Source organism: Petaurus breviceps, unplaced genomic scaffold (genome assembly GCF_028583685.1).
Source record: "Petaurus breviceps papuanus isolate PSGF00001 unplaced genomic scaffold, PetGlider_PUasm1.0 37, whole genome shotgun sequence".
Lineage (NCBI taxonomy): Eukaryota > Metazoa > Chordata > Mammalia > Diprotodontia > Petauridae > Petaurus > Petaurus breviceps.
The window spans coordinates 77,416,961-77,429,335 of NW_027186296.1; the positions used below are offsets into that span (position 1 = coordinate 77,416,961).

The window sequence follows — 12,375 nt, forward strand, 5'->3', positions numbered from 1 at the left end:
TGCTGGTAATTTGATTTTATTTTTTTAAAAACAAGTTAGCTAATGGTTGATCTTTTCTGTTTTTTGTTTGTTTTCTAAAAATTAGCTCGCAGTTTTACTTGTGAATTCATTGTTTTTTTTTCACTTTTTAAAAATCTCTTCTTTGATTTTCAGGATTTCTATTTTGATGCTTAATTATAGGTTTTAAATTTATTGGCTTTCAAGTTTTTTATCTGCTCTTTTTCCCTTTTATTGATGAAAGTGTTTAGAGATATACATTTTCATATAAGGACTACTTAGCTGCATATCCAAAATTTTGACATGTTGTCCCATTGTCGTTATTTTCTTTAATAAAATTATGGATTGGTTCTATGATTTGTTTTTTGTTCCATCCATTCTTTAGGATTTTTATTTCTTGCCAATTAGTTTTAAACTGTTTCTTCAACAGCTTTTTGTTGAATATGCTTTTTATTGTGGTCTGTAAAAGTTAAACTTAATATTTCTAGTTTCTGTATTTGTAAGTTTTTCTGTTCCCTAATAAATGATCAATTTTTGTGAAGTTGCCATGCACAACTGAGAGATTTGGATACCCTTTTTTGTTTGTTCCTATTCAGTAATCTCTAGAGGTATCGTATCTAACTTTTCTAAAATTTTATTTAGGTCCTTCACTTCTTTTTTGTTTTATTTTATGGTGGTGAAGTGGATAGAGCTCTTGTTCTAGAGGCAGGGAGACCTGACTTTAAATATGGCCTCAGACATTTACTAGCTGCGTGACTCTGGGCAAATCACTTAACCTCTGTTTGCCTCAGTTTCCTTATATGTAAAATGGGGAAGTCCTATTTGCCAGAGTTGTTGTAAGGATCAAATGAGATTGTAAATAATTATAGAGTGTTTAGCATAATGCCTCTCCCATAGCAAGTTCTGTATAAATGTTAGCTATTATTATTATTAGCTAGGTTTGAATGATATAAATTGCAGTCCTCTACTACTATAGTTTTATTCTCTGTTTCTATAACTCATTTAACTTTAAGTATTTGATGTTATGCTTCTTGATGCATATGCTTAGCATTGATATTAATTAACTGTGGGACTTTTCAACAAAATATAGTTTTTCTCTTTTTTAATTAACTCTATTTTTGCTGTTGTTTTGTCCGAGATCATGATTGCTACTCTTGCATTTTTTACTTCAGATGAAGCATAATAGATTTTGCTTTTGTCTCTTAGTTTAATTCTATGAGCATCTTTCTATTTCAGATGTGTTTCTTGTGAACAATATATTGTCTGATTCTGCTTTCTGATCCATTCTGCTGTCTTTCTTTTTTTATGAGTGAATTCATCCCATTCACATTCATAGTTAAGATTGCTAGCTGTGTATTTCTCTTCACTCTCTTCTCTTATTCTTTTCCTTCTCTTTCTTTCCCATGTCCTATTTCTAAAGAACAAGTAGGTCATGTGAGAGGAGTGAGTACAGCATTAAGTGTCCTAGGTTTGGTATAATCTGCCTATGTACCCCAACCCCTTTTCTCTTTCCCTCACCCAGAGTCTAATAACAGGTTCTTTTATTATTTTCTTTTAAATGCCTCTTCAAAATCCACCCAGAGAGAGTTTGTTTTGTTTTATACAAAACACTCTCTTAATCTAGCCTCCCCCTTATTTCCCCTTTTCCCCTTTCCCTCCTGTTTCCCTGTTGAGTGAAATATATTTCTGTACCCAACTGTATGTATTCTTCCTTCCTTTGACCAGTTCAGATGAAAGTGTGATTCAAGTGTTGCCCACTCATTCTCTTGTTTTAGAAGAAGACTTATACTTCTGTACCCCAATTATGGATGATAATTTTCCCCATCCTTACTCTCCCTTTCCTACTATAACATAGTGCTCTTCTCTTTCTGCTCATCTTTTAAAACCATCAAGACAACAGAATTAGTCTCAGTTTTTCTGTCTAATTAGATTCCCTCTATGAATCCTAATGATAATAGTGTTCAGAGGGGACACGTGTATCATCTTACCTTGTTAGAATATGGCATATTAGTTTTGTTTATTCTCTTGTAGTCAAAATTATCCATTTTGTATTTCATAATGTTCTCTATCTCTTGTTTGGTCATTAATTCTTCCCTTCTCCATAGATCTGACTGAACTATTCCTTGCTATTCTAATTTGCTTATGGTATCACCTCCTATGTCTAAGTCATGTACCCATTTTGACCTTATCTTGGTAGATGGTGTAAGATGTTGGTCTATGCCTAGTTTCTCTCATACTATTTTCCAGTTTTCCCAGCAGTTTTTTTTTTTTGTCAAATAATGAGTTCTTATCCCAGAAGCTGGAGTCTCTCTGTGTTTATCAAATACTAGGTTACTATAGTCATTTACCACTGTGTCTGGTGTACCTAAACTGTTCCACTGATCCACCACTCTATTTTTTAGCCAGTATCAAACAGTTTTGATGATTGCTGCTTTATAATACAGTTTTAGATCTGGTTAGGCCACCTTCCCTTGCATTTCTTTTCATTAATCCCACAACAGTAAACTATTGCTAGATTCAGTCATTTTCAAACAGCTGGAAAATATTTCTGGTTCAGAATGACAAAATAGGGGAGGTGGAGCCAAGATTGTAGAGTAAAGGCAGATTCTCGCCTGAGCTCTCCCCCAAATCCCTCCAAATACCTTTTAAAATGACTCTAAACAAATTCTAGAGCAGCAGAACCTACATAAAGATGAAGTGAAACAAGTTTCCAGCCCAAGACATCTTGGAAGATTGGCAGGAAAGATCTGTTACTCCAGGGTGAGAAATGAATGCAGTTAAGCACAGACTGTGCCAGTGCATACTGGGCCCTGGGAAACTCAGTACAGACCTCAGGGCCACTGAATCACTGGCAGCAGTGGCAGTTTCCAGACCTCTCAGCCCACAAACACCAATGACAGTTTAGAAGGTCATTAGAAAAGGTCGGTTGCACCTGGGTGAAAGTGGAGCACAGTTCAGCACAGGCTGTAGCAGCACTGCCCCAGCCCCAGCAAACCAGGAGCTGGCCTTGGGAGTGACTAAATTAGCTGTGGCAGTGGCAACAGCTGTTTCTGGAGCTCTTAGCCCACAGATGATAAGGGGGTTGAACAGCTGGTCAGGAGATTTCAGGGGCCTTTTTGCTAACACTGAGGCAGGACTCTGTTGCTTTTCCCATACTTGGATCTGCGTTGCAGTCCTGGGTGGCAGTCCCAGGGTGAGGAGGAACATTTGCATAGCAGAGCTTGTGGCAGCAGTGGAGGGGAGACCCTCCTCATAGTTCTAGGGCAAAAAAGAGTGCTTGTGGTCACACACAGACTAGGAGAGTAGTAAATATACCTGTCCTTAGATCATACCACCTTGGAAGAACTGAAAACTTACAAGTTTGTAGAAGTATCTCTGAAAACAGCTGCACAAAGCCCCTGAAGCTTGGGACAATGTGCCCTTCGTCCTTTGCTGAGCCCTACTTTAACAGAGAGTTAAAAGTCAACTAATGGGCTCAGAAAATGAGCAAACTGGAAAAAACACATGATTATTGAAAGTTACTATGATGACAAGGAAGATCAAAACACACTCAAGCTCCTACAGCCAAAGCCTCCAAGAAAAATATGAATTGGTCTCAGACCATGGAAAAGCTCAAAAAGGATTTTGAAAATCAAGTAAGAGAGGTAGAGGAACAATTGGGAAGAGAAATGAGAGTGATACAAGAAAATCATGAAAAATGAGTCAGCAGCTTGGTAAAGGAGACACAAATTGACACAATTGTAGGTTCCCCTTTGGTCTGGATTTCCTGCCCTGGTTATTCCTTTGTAGGATTCAGACTGGGCTAGAAGCAGGAGCTGAGACCCTGATGCTCTGCTTCTAGGATACAAACCACACTTTTGTTGCTTGCTTCTGAATCTGCTCTTTCTCTGTGTACTTACTTACCAGGGCCTACAAAATGCCACCCCTGGGTACAGGTATCTTTCTTTGTACACTCTGAATTAGTGACCTGGAACTTGGTAGTAGGTAATAAAGTTTCCAGTTGGCACTGATTCTAGGACCTCCTCTTGCTCTGATGCACAAATTTTGCTTGGTTACTGGAGTGTTCCATACATGGTATGCTTCTGGCTAGACTCTAACCCTGATTGTCCATAGACCTCTTAGTTTTGCCAGGTCAACCTGGGCTAGAAAATTGACTTTCTGTGACTTTCTCTTGAATTTCCCCATCAAGATTCAATCTGGTATGTTTTCTAGATCTTTTGGGAGAACTTTTGGGAGAGAAGGAGCTTGCTATACTATTCTTGATGCTTTGACATCTTTTATTTGGTTTTTGTTTTTGCCTTTTTGGGGGGGGGCAATTGGGGTTAAGTAACTTGTCCAAGGTCACACAGCTAGGTTTTGTGTGTGTGTGTGTGTGTGTGTGTGTGTGTGTGTGTGAAGTGTCTGAGGTCAGATCTGAACTCAGGTCCCCCTGACTCCGGGGCCAACACTCTACTCACTGTGCCACCTAGCTGCCCCCTTTTATTTGGTTTTTAAAGTCATTTTTTAGCTGCTTTTTTAAAAAAAGGAACAAACTTACTTTAGCTCTTCTAGGAATTCTGGTTGAATTTTTACCCAACCTATATTTTTCTTTGAGGTTTTGCTAATAGATATTTTGGAATCATTCTCTTCTTTTGGATTTGTATCTTGAGTGCTTCTGTTACCGTGATACCTCTTTATGGAGAGAAACTTTTTTGATTGCTAAGCATATTTCTTGACTTTGGACTTGACTTTAGGGCCAGACTGTACTTCTGTGAAGAATGTCTTAGCCAAGGTTTTTTTTTTTCCCTTGTGTGCTTGTGGTCACACACAGGCTAGTCTTCTGTGTCTTTCTTGTTGTGTTGAATGTTGTGTTATTCCAGGATCTCAAGGACAGTTTAGGTTGGGGACATTTAGTACTCTCATAGTGGTCTGACCCAGGACAAAAAAACCCATCTTGCTTCTGCCACCATTTCTTCAGTCAGAAGGAACTTAAGCTTGAGCTCTATCTTTGAGAACAGCTCTGTACAAAGAACTGGGAGAGATACAAAAGGAAGTGATGACACAGGCACTATTTTCAAATAATTAAACTCTAATGGGGAAGTCCATGCAAAATAAATATTTTATAAGAGTATTGACCAAAAAACAATATATAGCCATGGGGAAAAAGTTATATAGGCACAAATAAATAATTGAAAATTGATGACATGAAATCAGTCAAAAAGGTTTTGTTAAGCATTTCCTGTGTGCTAAGGACTGTGTTAAGTGCTTGAAGAAATAACCTGTGGAAGGAGAAAAAAAATCACCTATAGAAGAAATACTCTGTAGAACATGGAAATGCTATATAAAGAGAATGAGGAAAGATAGGTGACTGCAGATTAGCTGATCAAAGAGAAGAAGGTGGAGGGACAATTTTGAGGCTCTTATAACTGAGATTTGTGCCTATTTCTTAGGTGAGAAGAACAATAGTATGTATAAAATGCAGAAGTGGGGGTATGAGAATGGTCAGTCTGTGGAGATTTGTTGGCGAAGATTTTCTCTAAAAATTTTCTTTTTAAACAGATATTGAATACACATGTGACTTGGTGAGGTGGAGAAAGGCATACATTTTTTTTGCTCCTGTTCTTTGGTCTGTTTCTTCATCTTTTTTGTTGGGTGAAAGGACAATCTTTGTATAAAGATTTTCTGTCTTTATAAAAAATAATTACTGATTCAGGGACCTGTTATTTTTATTTCTTTAAGTTTAAATTTTGATTGATTTCTTTTGTTTTTATATTACCTTTATTTTTGAATATATTCCTTTACCTTCTCCTACCATCCTTTTTAATATGCAAAGGAAGAAAAAAAAAGCAATTTAGCAAAATAACCAACACATTAATTTAGTCTGGAGAGTATCTGCAGTGTTCCACACCTGTCATAGTTCACCTTCCTCTGTTGAAGGGAAAGTAGTGCATCTTCTGGCCAGGCTTGGCCATTATAATGACATAGTGTTCAGCTTTATGAAAGCTTTTTGCTGTTGTTGTTTGTTGTGTTCTTTCATTTACATTGTTGTAACTATCATGTATATTATTTTCCGAATTCTACTTATTTTTGCATCAGTTCATGTATCTTAACCTTCCTGCTCTGATTCTTCATATTCATCATTTCTTCTGGTGCGATAATATTATTGCATTACATTCTTGTGCCAACTTGTTCTCAATTAACACATATCCACTTTGTTTGCAGTGCTTTGCTATCAAAAAAGTTCTGCTATAAACATTTCCTTTTATCTGTGACTTCCTTTGGGTATATGCCCAGCAATGGAATCTTTCTTATTGTTCCTCACATAAAATGCTCTTTTTCTCATCTCTGTGCCTTTGCACAGGCTGTCCTCAGTGTCTGACACATACTCCCTTCTCACCTTCACCTTTTAGAAGCCCTTGTTTTCCTCAAAACTCATCTCAGGCTACCTTCTACATGAAGCCTTTCCTGATTTCCACCTCCCCCCACCCCCTGCCCTCTATTACTGCCCTCTCCAGCAAAAATACTTTGTATTTATTTTGTGTATGTTTTTATAGGTATAAGTTATCTCCTCTAATAGAATGTAAGCTCCTTGAGTTCATTTTTGTTTTTGTATTCCTAGTTCCTGTTTAATAATAAGCACTTAATAAAAGCTTATTGATTAATTGATTTGATTCATCTTTGGGAGAGACCCATTATTTTATTTTTTTTTAAGCAATCGGGGTTAAGTAACTTGCTCAAGGTTACACGGCCAGTTATTTCTGGGTGTGGTGCTGAGTATCTGAGCCCAGGATTCAATCCAGGTCATCCCGATACTGGAGCTGGTGCTCTTACTCGCTGAGCCACCTGGCCGTCCCAAGGGACCCATTATTTTAAAGATTCATAATTCATAAATGTGAGTAGTCCTTCCATTAACACATATTTTAACCCCCTCAAAGTTATTATCTAGTGTTCAATCATGGGGTGTTTAACCTCTACAAAGTTAGTTGGGTGCTTGTACACTCCCACATCCCTACACACCCTCTCTGTTGCTGGTTATATTCACTTTACTTCAGAGATTTATTATGTACCTACTCTATATAAGGAGCTGAAGATAAAATGATAAAAATACCCAGTACTTAAGGAGCTTATATTCTGTAGGTGGAAATAGAGATACACCAAACACACAAACAAAGGTAGTAGTGATAAACACAAAGTAGTCTAGTAAAAGTTGAAGTAGGAGAACACTTTCATTGTGGGAAAGTCAGGGAAGCTTTACAAGGGAGGTGGTTCCTGAGCTAGATCTTGAATGGAGATAAGGACTTTTAGGATCATAGATTTAGAACGGGCCAGTCTAACTAACCCTCTTACTTTAGAAAGAAATGAGGAAGGAACATATTACTGATATTGGTGGTGGTGGTGTTGAGTTCCCAGATCTTCCTTCCTTCCTCCCATCCTTTTTTTCTCTCTCTCTCTCTTTTTTTTTTTGCTTTTTGGAGGGGGGGGAAGGCAGGGCAGGTGGGGTTAAGTGACTTGCCCAAGGTCACATGGCTTGTTTTTGTGTTAAGTGTCTGAGGCCGGATTTGACTTCAGGTCCTCCTGACTCCAGGGCTGGTGTTCTATTCACTGCGCCACCTAGCCATCCCCCTCTCTCTTCTTTTTTAAGAGAAGAATTCTTTATTTAAATTGTTCATTTTAATACATTCTTCATAAGAGGCATTCCTCAGAAGGATTCCCCTGACATGAGTGTTTCCAAGGGTGTCCTGCTACCTATATGAACCTTGGACATCTTCACCTGGTGTCACAGCCTGATGATAGACTATCCAGAGGCCTCCTCTCTTCCAATGGAGCCCACTTGCCCTGACCTGAGCTCAGTGGGAAATGTAAGAAAGCCTGATTTGTGCTTTTGAAGATCAGTCTGTTCAAAGAGGTAGTAGGAATAGGCTTGGAGAGGGAAGGACTGGAGATTTTAGTCTTTCTTTCCCTCCACTTCCAACCTTTTTCCCCTCAGAGGGCCAAGATGTCTTCAGTCCCCAGAGCACAGGAGTTCAGCAGTAGCCTCCCCTGAAATGTCCCTTAAAGCCCAACACCATGGTGCCTGTTCTGTGAGAACAGCAAAGGAGAGAAGGAGGCAAGTCTCTTATACTTGTCATTAAAAGTCAAGGGTTGTATCTTCTTCATGGATTCTGGGCCCAGGCCACAGTCATTGTGTAGGGGATGGATAGGGGAGAGACAGTCTAACACCATCTCCCTAGAAGCAAACATTAGGGGCCCATTGAGAGAGGGAGCCCAGGCTTTGGCTGTATTGGGGGGAGGGAGGGATACACCTTGCCTCTCATCATCAGGTTAGTTATTTTGACAACCCTCCCAAAGTCTTCTCAGGAAGATCCAGGAGGCTCTGGACTTGCCCCTATCAACAGGAGGAGCAATCTATTAAGTTAGTTTCTGTCCTGAAATGACAACGTAGGCATGAAAATTAGAAGAAGGCAAAGAAATAATGGGGGCGGCTAAGAGAAGACCTGAATCCTATTTTCTTTCTTTAAAGGGTTAGACATTGAGGAAGTCATTCTCCTTGCAGCTGTTCACACTTTTCTTCCTTGGAAGGAGAGAGTATGAGGACGGCAGGAATTTGAGAATGGTAGTCAAGGCTATGGACAAGTCAGAGTCTTTGTCTTGTTGTTTTGAATGGGGTGGGGGATGGGGAAACCAGGATACTGGCTTCCCTCTGTTCTCACCTGGTATAGGAGAGGAGTTTGAGCAAGAGTCCAGATACTAATTACTTTCAAACAGACATCATGAAGATTTCAGGGATCTGGTGAGAGCTGATCAGGAAGACCCCAAATCAAAGTCTCTGTTCTTTATCAAATGTGTGTACTTTTGTGTGTGTGTGTGTGTGTGTGTGTGTGTGTGTGTGTCTGTCTGTCTGTCTGATACAGGATATTTGGGTTTCATCTGTCCTCACCTAGTAGAGAGGGTAACAAGACTCAAGACACTAACTACTTTTAAACAGACATCATGAGGATTTCAGGGATCTGGTGAGGATTGATCAGAGAAGGCCCTGGTCAAAGTCTCTGTTCTTGGATTCAGCAGGGTGAGGCCTAAGGTACTGGCCCCCTTACTCATCTCTGGGTTTCCAGCAATCATTTCAGGTTCCTAGTGTTAAGGAAGAATGAGGTATAGTTTAGTATTATGTGCTTTGAAATACAGGGTAGGCAGTGGAGATGTCAGTGTCCAGGTGGGAGCAGCCATTATCCTTTATGGGCATTGGTAACTCTGCCAATTCTGAGCTTCTAGTTGAGAAGGTGACTGTGCCCTGCTTCTGGCCCAGGGGGTATGGCTTCCTCCACTGACCCTTCTATTGCCAGAGGGACCCATGTCCCAAATGACACACTCCAGGTAGACTGCTGTTCCTCAGGCCTCCACATTAATTTTCCTCCCCAGGTCCTTGAATGGGTTCTGCTAAGACCATGCTAGCTGAGGAACTAGTAGAGATTAGGCAGGAACGAGAGGTAGCCCCAGGGGACCAGCAGGCCTGGTGGTACCTTGTTCTCAAATATTTTTGATAACAGCATTATATATAAGAGTAACAGGGAATTAACATAAATATATAACACTAAAAACAATGCCCCAATGGAGTAGTCAAAGGATATGAACAAATAATTTTCAAAAGAATTGCAAACTATTAACACCTATGAAAGGTTACCATAGTTTACATGAAGGGGGGAGTAATATTAACTAAGACTGGAAAGGTATTTTAGAACCAGATTATGGTAGGACTTAAATGGCCAGACTTAGGAGTTATTATCTTATTTTTAGTCCAATTGAAAACACACTTGTTAAATGCTTGTTACATGGAAGTCATTGTTCTAGGTGCTGGCGGATACCAAGAGGAAATGAAAATAAAAACCATTTTTTCTCTCAAGGAATTTTTATTTTACTGGGAGAGAGGGAATCAATAGGTAAGTCAGTCCAGTGTAATTTAAAAACAGAAAACACAATTATTGAGGATCAGGAAAGGTTTTGAGTAGGAACCTGAGCTAAGGATTCAAAGCTGATGGCCTGTAGAACACGTCCATACCATTGAGAATACCATGTGTAAGTCAGGATGTAGGGGACCTGAGGTTTCCTTAGTGTCCAGTGAGGGACATCACTTTTCTCAGCTTTAGTTTCCTCCTTTAAAATATGGGGATCATAAGAGCTTTAACATTTATCCCTCAGGATTGTTGTGAGGATCAAATAATATACAGGAAGTGCTTTGTGAACCTTAAATATAGAAGTGTCAGGTGCTATTATTATTTTTTTAATAAAAAATTAAATGTCCTAAAATTGGTACCACATGACCCAAAGTTTTCTGTCCAAGTAGAGAGTCTGCTCTGAAGGTACTTGCTACTGCAGCTAGCAAATGAGACTTCCTTTTAGTTCATTCAGTGCAGCCCTCAAGTTCCCTTCTTGTTGTATGCATATTAGATTTCAGAATGTTAAGAGAGCTGTGTTACTCTATATCTATAATCATAAAATGCCAGTATGTTAGAGTTAGGAGGTATCTTAGAGATCATGTTGTAGTGCATCCTCTCCATTTGACAGATGAGTAAACAAAGGACCAGACAGGTTGAGCTCTGACATTAAGGTCAAGTGGTTAGTAGCAGAACTGGGACTAGGACTCGGGTCTCTTGTCTCTAAGGTGAGTGTTCTTTCTACTACATGGCATGGCAGTACAGATACTTTTAAAAAATGAAAATAATAAATGCAATTTCATTATGAAGACCTCTCACTCTTCTAATAGTCTCTCTGCATTTCTTTGACCCATCATTACTTGAGGGGTGGACAAAGAAGAATAGTGAGAAGGTTGGAACAATTGTCTTTAACCAGCATTATCATTGTCGTTAGCAAATCAACATTACAAATCAACACAGACACAAAGATGTCACCAGGTTGTCTTTTGAGACTCCTTACTTTATTTCCAGAAACAAACAAATATATCTACTGGAAATTGGCTTTAGGTATATAGATGTCTTATGGGAAGCACTTTCTGTTAATACCTGTTGGCTTATGGTGAATCACTTGAGCTGGGGAGTTCTGAGCTGCAATAGGGCTAAAGCTGATTGGGTGCCTGCACTAAGTCTAGTACCAATATGAAGAGCCTTTGGGAACTACCTAAAGAGGGTTGAATTAGCCAGGTCAGAAAATAGAGCAGGTCCATGTTTCTGCCTGTGCTGATCAGGAGTGTGCTAGCCTGTAATGGGCCAGTGCTACACTTCTATCCTGGGCAAGATATGGAGACCCAATTTCAAAAAACAACAGAAAAATATATTGGTTTAATCTCAGCTTCCAGAATTTTCAAGAATGAAACAAAATGATTGTGGTCATTAGAAGCAATTTATTTCAATTTAACAAGATGTTTAATAAATATTTGGTGAATGGAATGAATGTTTATCCCACTTTTAATAATATTAATTCCTGCTTGCCCCATGGGCATGAATTGATACTTTCCTCACACAATAGCTTGCTCAAGGGACAGGCTACAGGTGGCCATGCATTAATCAGATTTCCCTCTTCACTTTTTTGGTAGGTTTGCCAGGATGGTGGATAAGAGTATTTACATCATCCAGGGGGAAATTAACATTGTGGTAGGGGCCATCAAACGGAATGCCAGATGGAGTACTCACACCCCTGTGGTAAGTTAGGGGAATGGGTAGAATTCCAAACTCTGATGGTTTAACTGCTGATTTGCTTTAGGGGGATTCATAAAACATTTTCTCTCCCTTAATAAATGTTTGGTGCATTGAATTAGGGTCGCAAGTTTCTTCTAGTAAGATTTCCAATAATAGAGAAAATAATAATACTCTGTTATATTTGTATAGTGTATATTTTTTATGGTGCTTTCACATGCATTATTTAATTTATTCCTCTCAGTAGCCCTATGAAGTAGGCAAGCATTATTTCATCATTCTGCAGGTGAAGAAATTCAGGCTCAGAGTTTAAGTATATTGTCCAAGTCTATGTAGTTAGTATGTGACAGAACCAGCATTAGAATTTAGGCCTGTTGGTTTCTAACCAAATGCTCTTTCCAGAATTCAGGGTGTCCTTTAGCATTTCCTCAGGAATCTTTCAGTTTCATATTAACCAATAATATATGTTCTTCTTCAATTCATGGTATAAAGGATTTCCTCATTCTATTGCTTTTTCTAGTTGTTTTTCAACATTCACATAATCACACTTCACAGTATATATATTAGTAAGTGGTGCTGAGTAAGGATTTCAACTCAGGCTCTCTGACTTTAAAACTACACTCTTTCAGCTTCTCTGTGTTCTCTTTACCTTATTGTCTCTGACAGATCTGTAGGTTGCAAGCCCAAGAAACCTTTCTGAGCTCTTCCTTGAGTTTTGTTGACAGCTTTAGTACAGTCTAACCTTTAGATTTGG

General features: G+C 39.0%; 1 protein-coding gene across 7 annotated transcripts in view; it reads left to right on the forward strand.

Annotated features, from left to right (window-relative positions):
* GBF1 (golgi brefeldin A resistant guanine nucleotide exchange factor 1) overlaps positions 1–12,375 on the forward strand; it is a 141,100-nt gene that overhangs the window by 9,303 nt on the left and 119,422 nt on the right. For all 7 annotated transcript variants that reach the window (XM_069098817.1, XM_069098819.1, XM_069098818.1 and 4 more), the window contains exon 2: positions 11,522–11,627. In XM_069098817.1, the coding sequence (XP_068954918.1) occupies positions 11,532–11,627 (96 nt within the window). In that variant the 5' untranslated portion in view covers positions 11,522–11,531. The remainder of the gene's footprint in view (positions 1–11,521; positions 11,628–12,375) is intronic.